The sequence below is a fragment of the Cebus imitator genome, unplaced genomic scaffold (genome assembly GCF_001604975.1).
Source record: "Cebus imitator isolate Cc_AM_T3 unplaced genomic scaffold, Cebus_imitator-1.0 Scaffold43, whole genome shotgun sequence".
NCBI classification, from domain to species: domain Eukaryota; kingdom Metazoa; phylum Chordata; class Mammalia; order Primates; family Cebidae; genus Cebus; species Cebus imitator.
This window is the reverse complement of record NW_016107358.1, coordinates 7,923,644-7,941,883: the sequence shown is the minus strand read 5'-3', so window position 1 is coordinate 7,941,883 and position 18,240 is coordinate 7,923,644. Positions and strand designations below refer to the sequence as shown.

The 18,240-nt window shown below is 37.9% G+C and overlaps 1 protein-coding gene across 4 annotated transcripts in view; it reads right to left on the bottom strand.

Annotated features, from left to right (window-relative positions):
* SSR1 (signal sequence receptor subunit 1) overlaps window positions 1–18,240 on the bottom strand; it is a 48,818-nt gene that overhangs the window by 14,631 nt on the left and 15,947 nt on the right. Inside the window, exons 5-9 of one of the 4 annotated variants that reach the window (XM_017526752.2) lie at window positions 17,106–17,182; window positions 16,294–16,372; window positions 13,866–13,959; window positions 13,557–13,571; window positions 8,371–8,434 (exon numbers count right to left, since the gene is read on the bottom strand). In XM_017526752.2, coding sequence (XP_017382241.1) covers window positions 8,371–8,434; window positions 13,557–13,571; window positions 13,866–13,959; window positions 16,294–16,372; window positions 17,106–17,182 — 329 coding nt within the window. Of the gene's footprint in view, window positions 1–6,051; window positions 8,435–13,556; window positions 13,572–13,865; window positions 13,960–16,293; window positions 16,373–17,105; window positions 17,183–18,240 lie in introns of those variants that run through there. The other 3 variants (XM_037737866.1, XM_017526753.2, XM_017526754.2) reach the window with 3 other exon arrangements.

The window sequence follows — 18,240 nt, the reverse complement described above, 5'->3', positions numbered from 1 at the left end:
AACAACCAAGAAAGAAAGTGCTCATTTCCATCTTGGCTGTACCACACTAAACAACTGTGATAGTCAAATCACAGAAACGTTTCTCAAAGCTGCAAAAGAATCTCACAGGTTCATTACCCCACTTCCATTAAACAGTCCCAAAAGATAGCTAAAGAACATTTTCAGGCGCAATCATCAGATAGAACCTCACACTATGCAGAAGTTTCCTAAGAAACAAATCTGACTAAAATACACTGACAGAAATCAAACTCAGTTTGCAAGCACTAGAATTCAAATAGAAAACCCAAGACCTCCTGCACTTAATTACAAAATATAAACAAATATTCTAAGCCAGAAGTATTTTGCCCCAACTAAATACAGATTTCTTCAATGTTCTGAGTTGTTTGATTTCGAAGTGAAGAGAACTGAAATCTCATTTTATTCACAGCAGAGCTAAACTTGGAAGTCACTTATTAAATACTTATGTACAAAACACTATACTTTGGGCTTTATGCAATTTCAGGTTGGGTAAACAAGTCATATCTAACGACAAAAAGATTGGGGAGATTGATGGAGAAAAGCACATACCTGTGATTTGTTGGTTTGGCGTTACAATAAACACTGTAAGTGAAAATAAGTCCCAGGAAGTTGGAAGGACATTAGGAAATGATTTAGGCCTAGAAATCAGGACTAAAGTCATCAACAGTTAACAGATGAAGCCATGAGAAGTGGCACGCTCTCGGAAGGCTGGTGCTGAGAGCAGGATGGTGAGCCTGGTGTTAGTCAACAGAGTCCTCAACAGAAAAGGAGTGAGCAGCAGGGTCAATGAAACAAAGGTGAATCTGGGGAGTGGCGGTCAATAGGTTAAACACACAAGTTGAGACCGGGAATTGAGACTGAAGAAGGTTTTGCAAGCAGGGACCCATGAGGTCTTGACAGAGCAGGCTTTTGTGGGCAGAAGCCACATTAGAAGGAAAGCCTGAAAGCCTGGCAAAGAAAGGGAAGCCAAGAATGCAGGAGATATTTTGACAAAGGGGAAAAACAACACAACAGGAAGGTAGCGAGTGAGGCAGGAGAACCACACAGAGATGGAGGCCAGGAAGAGGTCCATGAAGACAGGCAGAAGAGAAAAGCAACCAGACACTGAGAGAATGGCAGGAAAGAAAGGTTTACATCTGGAGAGAAAAGTCTCTCAAGACTGGAAGGGACAGCTGGAGGCCATGAAGCAGTTTGGACTCAGCTCTGAGCCCCTCCTGTAGACCACAAGTGGCACAGCAAAGTCCTCGCTGTACAAAGACTGTGAATGCACCCAGACAGGGATATCCTTTGAAACCAGATCCAGGGGGCCATCAATCAGAAAGCCTGTGTGCCGAGGAATGGGTCACAGATGATTACGGGTCCTGAAATGATTACTTCTAGGCAGGGGCTTCAGTACAAATCACAAGTATGCTATTCGAGTGGACTTCAATTAACGAGTTGAGAGAAAACACTTAAGAGTGACCCTTTGGCTACTGTATGTCTGCAGGCTTAGCCTGCTTCTAGATCCGATTCCCACAGTGGAGGGCCAGAGGGCCAGCAGTGTGTAGGGCCAAATGAAAAAAATATGTAATCATTATGTTTTAGCCAGGAGAAGGCAACTTGACTATGAACTGGATGACATATCAAATGCAAGGCCTTAAGATGCATTCACTCTATAATAAACTGCTCTGGGGAACTGAAGGGGATGAAATCTGGTTCTCATGTGTACTGAGGACCATCTGCTTTGAATCTTCCACTGTGGATGATGGCAACGGGTCCTTTTAGGAGAGCCATTATCCAGATAGTCTTTACTTATTTTTTTTTTTTAATTGTTAATGGCTTTTACTTATTTATGTATTTATTTTTTGAGACAGTCTTACTCAGTCGCCCAGGCTGGAGTGCAGTGGCATGATCTCAGTTCACTGCAACCTCCACCTCCCGGGTTCAAGTGATTCTTGTGCTTCAGCCTCCCGAGTAGCTGGGATTACAGGCGTGTGCTACCATGCCGGGCAATTTTTTTGTATGTTTCAGGAGACAAAGGGTTTCGCCATGTTGGCCAGGCTGGTCTTGAACTCTGATCTGAAGTGTTCCACCCGCCGTGGCCTCCCAAAGTGCTGGGATTACAGGAGTGAGCCACCGTGCTCTGCCCAGACAGTCTCTGTAAATGTAGCTTGACTTTGGACTGTGATAGCAGAAAAGAATACAGGCAATGCCTCAGAGAATATAAAATATCAAGCAAATCCTAAGTGTTGCAACTAGAACCCAGGTGAGTACACTCTGCATTTCTGAGAATATGCTCCCTGCTGAAGGATTCATATACCTTATTCCAGCCAAGCTGGAAACAGCAACAGACCAAACTCAAGGAGTGGGTGCCTCTGCATTCCTTGAGGTTGTTTCACTACAGATAACAAGGTTACCTGGGGCAGCTGTGAATATGAGGATGCGTGTGGAAGAGCAGAGAGCAGATGCTTGAGGTACTCCATCTGAACACTGCTCTTGATTATGGTATTTCTCATTCTCCTTTCTAAAATACCTTTAGACCTTAAGCACCCGTTTCTACAAATGTTGGGTGATCAGACCAATATGGTTTCTGAAAAAATTTTTCAGAAATAGCCTGCTTTTCTTTGAGTGGTTCAGTCTGATGCTGAAATAAATTCTGAGATTATTTTCAAAACTAACATGAACACCAACAGCTTCACTGGAACGTATGGAGCTTCTTCAAACATGTTCTAAAAAAGTACTGGATGTGCAGGTATAAGAGATTTATCACAAAACAAAAACTTCCCTTGCCAGCCTTATTACTCTGGTTCATCATTAAATCCAGTGCTAGCCATATTACGTGCCCATCTTGAAACTTTTATCCTTTAATTAAAAAAAGAACACTATTTAGCTTACATATTCAGAATTAAACTACTACCGTACCACATCAAAGTCCGTAAGGTACCATATACTCTTCCCTGCCCCATGCTTCATGGGATGTTATTACAATATAGTGCTTTACAGTGAAAATGAGAGCCGTCACTTACGCGGCTTACTGAGAACAAGGCAATGTTCTAAGCAGCTACACACAGTAACTCCTAACAACCTTATGAGGCAGGCACCAAAACCTGAAGCATCATACAACTTGCCTCCAACTAAGAGGGGATCTGGGATTCAAACCCAGGCAGCCTGACATGAGCGCTTCCTTTTCTTCTCCACTATGTTTAAGGGAAGAATCATTTACATTTAATAACACTGAATTAAGTAAGGGTTTATTGGTCACAGAATCAGACTATTTAGGGCTGATACTTCAAGCATCTCTCACTGAGACTCCCAAGGATGAGCTGCCTTTGGCTAGTGGCCAGGGCACTGTCAAGACGAGTCTAATTCCCATGCTAGCATAGCACACCACCCCTTTGTTCAACCTCACAGAATTGCCAGTCGTACTAGCTCATCACCAGGAATACTTATGAACCATACTAATTCACATGGAAGAATGGCAAATGAAACTGGCCCACATTTTCTTGTTCCTTTTTCAAACAGTAATAGGGTTCTACGTAATTGTGAACTAGAAGCTGGGGATGGAAAACAAGCCAGATACAGAGTTCACAGAGGGAAATACGTCAACAAGGTGACAGACAGGCTGCCGTGGGTACTGACACAAGTCTACATAAGGGACAGCAGAGGAACAAAAAAGGTCAAAACGTCTTTGACTGCAATTTGGAGACTTTAAATAAGGATTATCCTTTCTACAGGTATACTGAATTTTCTTTTTCATGCCCCACTGTGCCCATTACGCAAAATCCATAATATAACAGACCAGAGAGAAGAAATCCATAATATAATAGACCAGAGAGAAGACTTACCCTGTTGGCTGGGTGTGGTGGCTTACGCCTGTAGGCCCAACACTTTGGGAAGTCAAGGTGGGCAAATCACTTGAGCTCAGGAGTTCAAGACCAGCCTGGCAAATTAGCGAAACCCCGTCCCTACTAAAAAATACAACAAAAACATTAGCCAGGCATGTGGTATGCACCTGTGGTTCCAACTACTTGGGAAGCTGAAGTGGGAGAGTCGCTTGAGCCCAGGAGGCAGAGGCTGCAGTGAGCTGAGATAGTGCCACTGCATTCCAGCCTGGGCAACAGAGTGAGACCCAGCTCAAAAAGAAAAGGAAAAAAGCAGCCTTACCTGGCTTTTTTGGAATATCTGGTTGTATAACCCAAGAGCAGATACTTCCCTCGTACCTTTAACATGAAGATAGATCTTTCAATCCTTTACAGCTTGAAAATCCAATCAAACTATTAAAATGTTTTTAAAGACCACGACTTTGTTCATCAAGGAGACATTTAAAGACATGTCACTAATAGAAATTTAAAAGGGTATTGTGGGTAACTGAATTATCATAGATACAGTATAGCAAGTATATATGTCATATTCATTACTGAGATTATTTGAACTTTCCATATTCAATATGCAACCTTGAGCAAGCTACTTAAATTCAGGTTTTGTCTATTCCATCTACAAAATGGGAACAGTATCACCTTCCTTCAGTGAGCTGTTGTAAAGGTGTATGAGATGACTAGAAAACCAATGGAACACAGCACATGACTGATGTTTAAAAAATGATTTCCCTTCCCACTTTCTTAAAAAGCAGCTACGTGGTACCCAAACACAAGAGGTATATCCCTAAATCATTTCAAAATCTAAAAAGAGAAAAACCTTAGAACTTCAGATGATATAATTAATATGAAAGCCCGGGTTTTTAAATAAATGAAAAGGGGCTAAAATTCATGTAAAATCAATTAGTAACATTCATAGGCATCCTAAAGAAATTATTTAGATGTTTGCAAGTCAGATGCAAGGTGCTGTTTGTTCTTCCTCCTCAAATATCCTCTAATGGGCCAGGCTCAGTGGCTCATACCTGTAATCCCAGCACTTTGGGAGGCTGAGGCATGTGGATCACCTGAGGTCAGGAGTTCGAGACCAACCTGACCAATATGGTGAAACCCCGTCTTTACTAAAAATACAAAAAATTAGCTGAGCATGGTGTTCGCCTGTAATCACAGCTACTCAGGAGGCTGAGGCAGGAGAATTGCTTGACCCTGAGAAGTAGAGGTTGCAGTGAGCGGAGATCATGCCACCGCATTCCAGCCTGGGCAACAAGAAGTGAGACTCCATCTCAAAAGTAATAAGAGTAATAATCCTCTAAGGATGATCTTATAGATATACAGATTAACTTAACAATGAAACCTAATATTCCACTTATATTCATAAGAATCCTGTTTCTGTGTTAAGCTGTTCTTTACTAAATTGGAGGTAAGAGTTCAAAGTAGAGTTTTACTTAAAAAAATTGAGGCAAACACTGATTTTACTTCTACAGCTATAAAATGATGCCAGCCAAAAAGTGAAGAGTATATGTTCCAACTGTTCTATATATGAAAAAAAAAAAAGTACTGTAGAAGTACTTAAGTATACCTGAAAATGTTTTTAAATTTAAGCTAACATCTAATTTTGGAACAAAAATAAAGGGTCTAGTCTTGGCAAGGGATGCTAAGTGTCACTGAGTTTTTTAAAATTATTATTCAAATGCACAAACCAAGTCAATTTTCCTTCATATCAGGGGTACTGGTATCATTGTACTACAAGATGAATGCTATCTATGAGCATCGCCTATTATTCTATTTATCTACTGTACCTAAAAAATAATACGTCATTTAGTCATAAAGGCTGCAATGTTACATCACCACCATTTACTTCTCCCCAAGGCAGCCATGATATTGTGTGCTGCAAATGTACCTTTAAGGCAGTAGCTCTTCAATATTTTTTTAAGGTCTAAATTTGCCCTTTCCTCCTATCAAAATCACGTTTTCTGAAGTTACTTAAAATTGAAAACCTTATTAATATCAAGGGAAGTTTCTTTTCTTCTGATTTCTACTTTATTCCTTCCCTGAGGCTTCTACTTCTGAGGTCCCATTTCCCTTTTCCTCTCCTGGGACAATGCTTCAGAGGGCAGGATTAGCCCTGAAAGTCACCAGCTATGTAAGACCATGAAGGAAATGAGGAAGCTATACAACCAAAGCAAGATCCATGCTTTATGAACACATTATTCTCACACATCTGGGCAACAGGTTTGATACACAAGATCCTTCAAGTCATTTTACATATTCTGAAACCAAGTTGTTCAAAAGATGAGTTCTGAAAACATAGTTGGTGTAGCAAATGAATATATCAAAACAAAGAAAAATTTCATCCAAATATTTACATTTTTTAAAGACATTAAAAAAATAGGCTACTTTTTAAGTGTGCTTGAACAAACCATGTGTGGAATTGAATTCCATTCATTATGGAGTTAATTTCTGCTAAATACTTACTGATGCTATAGTAGACCCCTGGCATCTGAGGATTTAAGAGTTCAACTGTTCTCAATCTATGCTAAAAAAAAAATAAAACATGACAAATAATAAATTCTACATTTCTGAGGCACTAATTTGAACTTCAGAAGTGGGAGGGCTGGTATGTAAAGCAAGTTATTTAGGAATGAGGAGGGCTGGCAGCTGTAACTCAGTGTGGTTTTGCAACTGCCTATGTTATTACCAGGTATGCCATAAAACTCTCTAGAGACCATTTTCATTTTATAAATTCTGTAATTACACCTTACTGCATCATGCTCTAGAAGTTTCACAAACTTAGATATTCACAAAAATGTTTTGGAATATATTCCCTGGGAATGTGAAGGGTCTCCTATATTACATTAAACAAAAAACCATGCAGTTACTTAGAGCTCATAGAGCTTTTTAAAAATAAACTACTGATCATAACAGTCCAATTAAAAACTCAAACACTTTATATTACAGATATAGAGTTTATAATCCAGCAATCCCTATATAGGCAATTTGACATCATAGCCCCTATTTGCAAAGTGATTAACAATTATACAACATCTTCTATTCTATTGTCATCGGCTTTGGCTCAGATGTTTAAATACTTAAACATTTTGGAAAGACATTTTTTCTGTGTGTATTTTTTTTGTTTTTTTGTCTGTGTGGGCATAAGTGTAGGGGAGGTTATACTGAAAATGAGAATGAAAGCAGGTCAGGAATTAAAGAGCCACTAAAATTTGACTTAGCATTTTCTTATGAAATACATTGGGAGAATACAGCTTAAAGACAAGAGGGGGAGAGCCTCTTAATGGTTATACTACTTTACCTCACCCTCCATCCAGTCTGACAATAATACCAAACTTAATTTACAATCTAGGGCAAGAGTAACTCTATAAGAGGATTTTATGAAGTACAATTTAATTTTGGTTGTAGTCTTAAGCACTTAAGAACAATTTTTGGAATTTTTCAGATTAACTGAAAAGGTCATATCAACAAACAAAACTCCCAAATTAGGTTAAGAATTAGTTAACTGCTTTAAAAATATCCAACTCACTTTCTTCGCTAATCAGGAGTAACTGGAAAATATCTTGTCCTGATAACTTGATTTTCTGCTTAGTCTGTGGACCAAGGCAACTTTTCTTTAAAAAGGATGCTTAAGGAGAGAAAAATTCTCTCTTAAAACAAAACAAAGAATCCCACATATAACTGAGTAAGTAGGTCTAAAATCACACCAGAGCTATCTCTGGGTCAGAACTAGAGCAACAATGGACAATGCAACACAATTTGCACAAATGTACTAGTTTTTGTTTAAAAAAAAAAAAGAGGGGGTAGGATTAGGTTTCATACATTAAAGTCAGCAGAAATTTCATGTTTCACAATTTGTTGCCAGAGAGATCCCCAAATTCCTTGAATCCATTGGGAAGGTTTCTGAAGGTGCGCATTATAGTAAACAGCAGCAAAATACCAAAAAAATTCTATTGCTAAAAAGCAGCTACGTCTGCTTCTGCCTTTAGAATACTAATTGTAATACAGCAACAACAACAAAATGCTAATTTGTGCCATCAATTGAAATTTGAGCTATTCCAAAAATTGTTTTCTTTAAAACTGTTCAAGACAGGACATCGATAATCATAGCAGGCAAATATTAACTGAGTTTTGGGAAGAAAAAAATCAGAAAATGTCAAAAAGGAAGAGATAATAGCATTCTATTTAGTATTCTAAAGGCTTGATTCAGGTAGTTCAACAATGATTCTGGTAAGACCAACTGCTCACATACATACACATGCACACACATAGATTTTAATGGTTTAAAAAAAAACCAAATGTGTTACTTTAGAAAAATGAATGCAGTGCATTTTCAGCAATATTATCGCCACAGACTCTGATTGCTCAGTCCACACATAAGTAGTAGTTGCCTTCTATGGTGATATGGCTTCTCTGCACTAATTCCCATCGGGCCGAAAAACATTAGGGCAGGTTAAGTAAAGACCGAATTGTTGCACAAAGGAACATTTACTCATCAGATCCCACTGATCTCTTCTGTGCCCGTTTCCTGGGCAACCTTCTTGGTGAAGCTTTATCTGGAAGAAAAGAGAAAGTTTTAAGCTTACCTATTATAAGTATATTGAATTCATAAGACATTTAAAAGGTATTTACTTTCAACTTTACAACTAAGTTACACATATACATGCAAGAATACCATCTAGTAATAAATGCCTCCTATCTAGCTATAGGTTTTAAAAACAATCGTTAAAATAATCCTTCAAGAGGTAACTCAGATTAAAATGAAACAGTTTTTGCAATTAGGGTAAGAGATTTAATCTTGATTATTGTACTGCTGAACAGACCATACAAAATCTTGAATTCTACAACTTAACCAAGTTTATACATGCATAAATCAACACTTAAAAATTGTTTACAAGGTGACAGCTCAAACATGCTGGTTACAAATTAAAAATTTTTTATTTACAAATGCAGTCATGCAGTTTTTCAATTTTATAAATTTACCTGGAACAAGCAGCAGAATAAAGGAAATGGAGTATTTTAATGCAAAAACTATTCTATGCACACAAGCTGTATCTCCTATATTAAATTCTTAGTAGGGTCTATTTAACAGAAAATAAATTTGTGGTATGTTTTTCTACTTCCATTCAGTAAGAGGTGTGTCATTTATAAGTTTCTTCAAAAAGTGAAAGGCTGGATGTATCTTCCCTCTATTACTGTCTTTGTCTTACTTTCGGGGGGGGAGGGGAAGATTTTAGAATAAGTTAGAAATTACTTGTATAATAGTTCTTGTATTGATTTTGATTCATTTTGCATTCACTGATTTTTTTCTTGGTATGTCTGTATATTGTAGAATATGTTAAAAATAAAAATCATTCTTCCAGTTAAAAAAAGTGAAGGGCTAGAAAGTGATTTTCACCAAAGTACGGGGCTTATCTGTAAGCATTTCATAAAATGGAAAAAAAAAATCTGTTCAAAAGATCTCTCACCCCCAAAATTATATATAAGATTACCATTCCTAGAAAATGTATAATGTTTATCAAGAGTATTTATTTTTTTTGAGAGTCTCACTCAGTTGTCCAGGCTGGAGTCCAGTAGCACGATCTTGGCTCACTACAACCTCCACCTCCTGGCTTCAAGCAATTCTAGTACCTCAGCCTCCTGAGTAGCTGAGATTACAGACAGGCACAAGCCATCACACCTGGCCCAGCCAAGAATATTTGACTACAAATTTTGCATCAAATAAATCTGCTTAAGAGTTAAGGCTAAGGCCAGGCAGAGTAGCTCATGCCTGTAATCCCAGCACTTTGGAAGGCCAAGGGTCACTTTAGGTCAGGAGTTCAAGACCAGCCTGCCCAACATGGTTAAATTCTGTTTCTACTAAAAACACAAAAATCAGCCAGGTTTGGTAGCACACACTGTGATCCTAGCTACTTGGGAGGCTGAGGCAGGAGAATCACTTGATCCCAGGGACAGGAGGTTGCAGTGAGCTGAGATTGCACCACTGCGTTCCAGCCCGGGAGACAGAGCATGACTCCGTCTTAAAAAAAAAAAGTTAGAGGCCAAAATATTCATAAGACAGAGCCTACAAATAACATGAACACTGCCCTCACTTTTCAAGCGTGGGGAAAAAAAAAAAAACTTTGCTACTTCATTAAGTAGGTTACTAATGGATCAGGGGCTTTTCGACTTACCTAAAACTGAGTTGTGAGTATAAACATGTTTCTGATGAAGAAAGTCTGCAACTTTTATCAGATTTTCAAAAAGGTTAGACTAGGAACTATTGCCCTTACACAGCTGACCAATCTCTAAATAATTTTCTAAAATAAGCAATATGATGAATGTAATATAGTCTTTGAGGATCCAAAAAGCACTCTAGGATTTAATAGCCATCTGTGTGAGCATCACTGCTATAAGCAGATGTGAGCTGTGTGTGGTGGCTCACACCTGTACTCCCAGCACTTTGGGAAGCTGAGGTGGACAGATCATTTGAGTACATAAGTTCAAGACCAGCCTGTACAACACGGTGAAACCCCCTCCCTACAACAAATATAAAAATTTAGGTGGGCATGGTGGCATGCATCTGAAGTCCCAGCTATTCAGGAGGCTGAGGCAGGCAGATTGAGCCCAGGAGGTCGAGGATGCAGTGAGCTGTGATCACATAACTGCACTCCAGCCTGGGTGACACAGTAAGACCCTGTTTCAGATGAAAAAAAGCAGATGTGTAGCTTCCATGACTTAGGAGCTAACACTGATGCTATATGTCCCAATGTTTCCAAATCTTGATTCACTTGTGCTCTAAAACAGAACTTTCAAATGTTCCTGGACATCCTTATCTGGGAGTCCCAAAGGCTTTTCGAGCTCAGCGCAGCTAATTCAAACACCTCTCTCTCATCCTTCCATGCTTCTCTTTCCTAGATTATGGGAAGTTAATGGGATCACCTTCCACCCAATTGCCTAAGTTCAGAATGCTCTTTCACTCCTCCCTCACGAACACATCAAGTCACAAGAGACCCCGTCTTCCCCACCTCTGAAACATTTTTCTGCTCCCTTTTACTCCCATCACTACTGCCTCAGCGTAGGCCCCAGTGACTTCTGTGTGTTACTGAAATTATGGAACTGTAACCCTACTTCCAGCAGCTCCTTTGCAGTCCTCCACAAAGTGATACTAATTTTTCCTTTTTTTCTCTCTCTTAGAGATGGGAAGTCTCGCCATGTGGCCAAGGCTGGATTCGAACTCCTGGGCTCAAGAAATCCTCCTGCCTTAACATTTCCAGTAGCTCAGTATTCATATGCACACCACCATGCCCAGCTTATCATAATTTTTAAAACACAAAATTGTAATTCCTTTCCTTTAAAGTGGCTGTCTTTGACCTAGGAGTCGATTGAATGTTATTAGCATAGCTCATAAAACCTCAATGGCTCCTTCTCACCCAACTTTTTAATACTCAGAGCTAATGCTGACTTCCTCCTGTGCTATTCATACTTTGTACCCACTTTTCATAGAACAACTGCCATATAGTAATTGTGTTTCAAATAGGCAGCTGGCTCACATAAAGCAATAAGGAAAACAATTTAAAAATGAAAAGGGACCTGAACAGCCAATTCACAGGAAAGAAACACTAGCCAATATAGTCATCTCTGTTATCTGCAGGAAATTAGTTCCAGGGCCACTCCCCCACCACAACCCCACCCAAACTGAGGCATACTTAAGTCTCGCTGTCGGCACTGAGGAACCCGTAGATACAAAAAGCCTTCCCTGTACTCAGCTTTGGTATCCTGCAAATATCATGATTTCCTTTTTTTTGTCTTTTTTTTAAAAAACAGATTTTATTTTACTATTGTTTCAATAGTTTTGAGGAACGGGTGGTGTTTGATTCCACGGATAAGTTCTTTAGTGGTGATTTCTGAGATTTTGCTGCACCCATCACCAAAGCGATGTATACCAATGGGTAGTCTTTTATCCCTTATTCCCCTCCTACCCTTTCCCTGAGTCCTCAACATCCATTACATGATTCTTATGCCTTTGGGTCCACATAGCTTAGCTCCCCTATGATTTCCTTTCCTCACTGTCTCCCAGGCTGGAGTGCAGTGGCACCACTGAGGAACAATCATGGACCTACAAGGCTCAAGCAATCCTCCCACCTCAGCCACGTCAACACATCTATTTTTATTTCATTCTTTGTAGAGACTAGGTCTCACTATGTTGCCAAGGCTAGTCTCAAACTCCTGGGTTCAAGCAATCCTCCTGCCTCAGCCTCCCAAAGTGCTGGGGCTACAGGTGCAAACCACCACGCCTGGCTAAATACTGTATTTTTAATCTGCTTTTGGTTGCAGATGTGGAACCCACCAATATACTGAGGGTCAACTACATTTACTGAAAAAAATTTGTATATAAGTGAAACCCAAGCAGTTCAAACCTGTGTCTTTCAAAGGTCAACTGTGAATATGTGTAAAGAAGCTGAATCTCATTCTTAAAGAAATGCAAATGAAACAGTAAGATATCCATTTTGTATCATACTGACAGATTAAAATAATTGATAAACTTAACACTTTAGAATGATTAGTAAGAATAGAGGAGAAATAGTCAATATTATGCATTGTTGAGAATATAAATTGGCACTATCTTTTTTCCACCCCTTTTAGGAGGGAAATGGGGGCCTTTCCATGAAAATTCAGTGTATATAATCTTAGACCTAGTCATTCTACCTTTAAGAAATTATCCTATAAATATATATGTTAAAATATTCATTATATTATCTGTAAGAGTGAAAAACTAAAAGTAACCAATATCCCTCAATACAGAACAGGTTTAATCTACCATGACATATATATATATATGAAAGAATGAGAAAGAATTATTGTTTAGTTGTTAAAAACAGTGAAGTAAATATATATGTAGCTGCTGTAGAGACATCGAAGGTATGAAAACTGAAGTTGAAGACCCGTGTAGACAGCATGGTGCAATCTGAACTGAATGCTCACATAGAAACAATAGATGTATATGCTTATAGATGTACAAAAAATCCTTGAAAAATATAAACATAATACCATTTATGAAAAATAGGGCCAGGCATGGTGGCTCACGCCTATAATCCCAGCACTTTGGGAAGCCAAGGTAGGCGGATCACTTGAGGTCAGGAGGTCAAAAACAGCCAGGCCAACATGGTGAAACTATGTCTCTACTAAAAATACAAAAAAATTAGCTGGGCGTGGTGGTGTGTGCCTGTAATCCCAGCTACTTGGGAAGCTGAGGGAGGAGAATCGCTTGAACCCAGGAGGCAGAGGTTGCAGTGAGCCAAGATCGCGCCACTGTACTTCAGCCTGGGCATCAGAGCAATGCTCTGTCTTTAAAAAAAAAAAAAAAAAAAAGGATTAACGAAGCCAGGAATTGACTTATTTAATAAACATTTTTAAAATGTTCTTCTATAATTGAAGAAAACTTTCTATATTCCTTTATAAAGATTAGTATTTTAATAAACTGAATATGTAATAAAACTGAAATGTATCTGTAAAGTAAATTATCAGGTAATCTTTTAGGTTAATTCTTTCAAGTTATAATGGGTAGTTAATAGTTTCTCTAATAAAATGTAAGAAAAACTGTTCCATTACTCATTAAGCTTTATTTAAAATATTTATGTGCTATTTGAAAGCCCCCAATACTCTAGCAAACACCATTTAAAAAATTAAATGCCTCACCTCTTCTACTCTGCACTGAAGCAACAGAAGAAAAGAGACAGTAAATAGATTAGGAACACAGAAAATTCACACATTCATAAATAAGCTGCAGATTTGGTAGCATTTCCAAATTAAAGCATAAGAAGACTACACAAAGAATTAATCTTTAAGGTCTTCATTAATCACTATACTAGATTCTACACAAGTAATGGAAGAGATGAATGTTAAACAGTACTGAAGCAACTTTTTTTTTTTTGTTTAACTAAATCTAAGATATTTAATTTCCAATTAAGAGGAAAACATCCCAGCCAAGTCTATAAGACTACTTACTGATTTGATTCAGGGTTTCCTGAGGAATCCAACTCATGTCAACATCATTCTGACTTGATGTACCCATTTCTACTTTCTGTATGGGTCTCTTACGCTACAAGAACATAAAGACATATTTTAAAGGAATTCCATTACATCATTTACTTAATGTTTTTTAACCAGAGTTCAGGTCTGGCTATGTTGCCCATGCTGCCTGGAACCCCTGGGCTTAAGCCATCCTCCTGCCTCAGCCTCCCAAGTGGCTGGGACTACAGGCATATACTACCATGACCAGCTGTTTACTCTAATTTTTAAAAAACCTATAAAATTACTTAATTTAAATATCTTAGTAAACAAGTTATGTTCTCTTCTAGTCTTCTGAGAATACACTCCTACTCAAGTACTAAAGGGAAGGAGAAAATCATGTCTACCACTAACCATAAAGAATAAATCTTTATCACATTTATTTTCAGGCTTTAAAGACCTTTCCCCTTGCTATAAAGGTTTATGTTATTGTACCACTGGTGGACCAAATAAGAGTGTTTATTTATACAATGATTTTCTTTCCCTTTAGGAATCAAATTGTAATCGAAGAACAAATTTATTTTCATATTCAATAAAATTCAGGGTAATTGCAGATCATGCAGGCAGTTCCTGCATCATAAGCTAAATACAATTGAACAGCACAGATAAAACAAAACCAAAGCAAAACATCTCATTAAGCTAACCACCTCAATTTAAGAACTTCAAACTTTCTCCCTAGAGTATTTACAGCAAAACTGCTAGAAAGTAATTTAAGTGACTCATTATTTAGCCTTGCTCTAAAAAAAAACCCCAAGAAACCAACAAACCTCAGTTATCTACATAAGAAACAGTATTAATTATATAATCCATAACTTAGAACCTGAATACAGAGAGATAAGTTATAAGAATGGTTTCATTTAAATGTAAAAAAATGGAGATGCAGTTATACCTAATATATAAATTTACAGCAAAAATTCCAACCATTAAGTTTTAGAAATTAACATTTAAGCGAAAGTGTTTCTTTTAAAGACAAAGAACTTATTAGTAACATTCATTGTTAATTTTAATATAGATTTGACTGCCTGACTTAAGGCTTAATAAATATTCATTAAAATGACTAGCAAATATTTAAGATTTAATTGATTACACTAACATATTTGATAAGAATTTTTTATACTTTCCCACTGAGAAAAACAACATAGGTTTTGTTTCTGTAGGCTGGGGGGAAGGAGAGGAGGAGGGTGAGTGAGGAAATGGGGAAGAGGAGGGAAATAAGGACGTAGTAGGGAATGAGTCCAGAGTGACAACCATGATCATGGCAGACCCTAAGTGTTACCATTTTATTACTCTAACCACAAAAACAGAACTATGACTGATACAACAAAATTTTGTTCATTCTTTTTCCAATAAAAGGACTCGTTTATTAATTAAGGATTAGTCCTATAATTAAGAGTACTAAAGCAGGCTGGGTATGGTGGCTCAGGCCGCAATTCCAACACTTTGGGAAGCCAATGTGAGAGGATAGCTTGAGCCCGAAAGTTTGAGACCAGCCTGGGCAACATGGCGAAACCCCGTCTCTACAAAAATTAGCCAGGTGTGGTGGCGTGCACCTGTAGTCCTAGCTACTCAGGAAGCTGAGGTGGGAGCTCGGCTTTGAGCCCGGAAGGTGGAGGCTGCAGTGAGCCAATCATGCCACTGCACTCCATCCTAGATGACAGAGCCAGACTCTGTCTCCAAGAAAAAAAAAAAAAGAATATTAAAGAAAATATAAAAGCTAGATTATGCTATATATATGCTATAAAATAATATATCCATTGAAATGTATAGAAAACAGAACAATAAAATCTGAGTTTAGGGAATAAAAATTCTAGCATAAAGAACTACAATACCAATACAGAGGTAAAGATCACTCTGAAGGGCACAGACAAAGGACACTAATTGTATGCGTGTATGAAAGTCTAAATGAGGCCAGGCACGGGTGGCTCACACCTATAATCCCAATACTTTGGGAGGCCAAGGTGGGCAAATTGCTGGAGTTCAGGAGTCTCAGTCCAGCCTGAGCAATATGGCAAAACCCTCTCTCTACAAAAAAATTTTAAAAATTAGCCAGGTGTGATGGCATACACCTATGGTCCCAGCCAACTGGGAGGCGGAGTTGAGAGGATCACTTGAGCCCAGGAGGTCAAGGTGGAAAGGGAAAGGGAAAAGGAAAGGAAAAGGGAAAGGAAGAAAGTCAGTCAGTCTAAATGAATCAATTTACATATCCAATGTCTCACCTTCAGGTGTTGTTCTAAAACGGTACAACAAAGTTCTAAGCATACAAACCCACAGTGACAGTATGGGGCCACAAAGAACTAGATTGTGCTTAACTTAGTACTTAACAGCTTTTGAAATACGGTTGTAAGAAGTGTTCATCCATAATTACCTTTCTAGATTCTAGGAGTTGATGAAGGCCAACAATAACCAGAAGCCCAAGACCAGCAAGGAACATATACATAAAGATTCTGGTACAAAAGGAGAAAATTAAGAACTGCCTTTAATTCACAGGAAATACCACAGCTAATTACAACTATAATTCTAACACATGATAGAAGCTTTCCAAATAACTTGTGGAGAAAAGAAATAAAATACTCTGTATTCAACTTAAATCCAGGCAGTTAAGTTTTATAAATTATCTTTAAGAGAAATTAGTCAATCAAAAAAAAAACTCTATGATTGAAAATAGAATTAAAATTTATGCTATATTCAAACGCTCAGTTTATAAAATAATTGCAATAATTTCATCTGCCTATTACATTATTTTGCACAATCCAATTTAAAAATTACCTTAAGTGTATTACATGTAAGTTTAGAGTAAAAAAAGATTCATCAAACACTTAACTTTTTCAAGATAAAATCTTCTAACTTATGTTTTCAATAGTAATTTCAGAGGCATGAGACTTAGTTTAGGCTGGTGAACAGTTTATAAGCATGGGGTAGAAAATTTAGACAAGAGGAAGGACAGAAAGCCAATACTAACTTTTAAAGAGATTCTTCCATCAGTTTCAACTATCTTTCCTAATTTGACTTTAATAGTTATGAGTCATCTCAAGTATGAATGAATGTAGTAAGGATTTCACCAAATCTATACAGTCCATTTGATTTACACCATCTAAAAAAAATGCTAAAACAGGAGCAAGCCTTCCAGTCTTACTTTCGGGGCAAGATCAAGATCTACATACTACAACCTTCACTTACGTTTCTCCATCTAACCCATCCTCTCTTTCAATAACTGTAACTGTTTGATTGAAGACTGCATCTTGGAATACATTGCCCTGTTTAAAAAAATAAAATAATCAGATAAATCTAAAATGCAATGAAGGAAGGAAAACTTGTAACATTACTTAAAACAGTTACCCTAACAGATTGAATATAGCTTTCCCATTACTTAGAAGATTAGTAAGATTCAACAAATTCATATGTAATTGCCCTATTCTGTGTCAGGGACTCAACACTGTTATTTTCTCACATAAAATAAAAACGTCTCTGGGACAGGTGAAGTGGTGCATGCTTGTAGTCCAGCTACTCCAGGGAGCTGAGGCAGGAGGACTGCTTGAACACAGGAGTTTTGAGTTCGGCCTAGCAACAAACATAGCAAGACCTACAACCCTTAAAAAAAAGTCACCAACTTGGCCAAAGTTTTCCCCTGAAGTTTTGTTAGGGGTTGGGGTAGTGGTGTGAGGACCCAGAAAGTAAAATAAAAATGAGATAAAATGTGCATAAAGAAACAAAGGTCACAGCATTCATGCAACAACAGCTTTACCTTCTCTTGTTTGCAACCCTTCAAAACGAGGGAGGAAGAAAAAGTACAGCAGCAGCTGCAGTAGCAGGTCATTTTAAGAACTAGATCAGAAAAGTCAAATTCATGTTCTAAAATGACAGTGGGCTGGAAACGAATTTCTTTATAATAAATGGATTGGTCACTTTAGGTATGAAAATATTTTTCTGTTGTGGTCTTGAAATCATTTTGGCAGTTCACAATTTTAGTTTTAAAATGCATTAGACTCACTGCAGCAATACACAGCTATTCTTAAGTGTCTGATATTTCACACAAAGGTTAGCACTTTTTCAAAACTGTCACTCATTAACTGTTAATTATGTAAATTTTACTTCAAGATCCTTCAATTTGCATTCCTTTATTGAAAATTTCAGGAATAATACACAGATAAAAAAAGAGTGGCAGAGGTGAATTTAAGGAAAGGAACTAGGCTGGGCACAGTGGCTCACACCTGTAATCCCAGTGCTTTGGGAGGCTGAGGTGGATCACAAGGTCACTAGTTCGAGACCAGCCTGGCCAACATAGTGAAACCCCATCTCTACTAAAAATACAAAA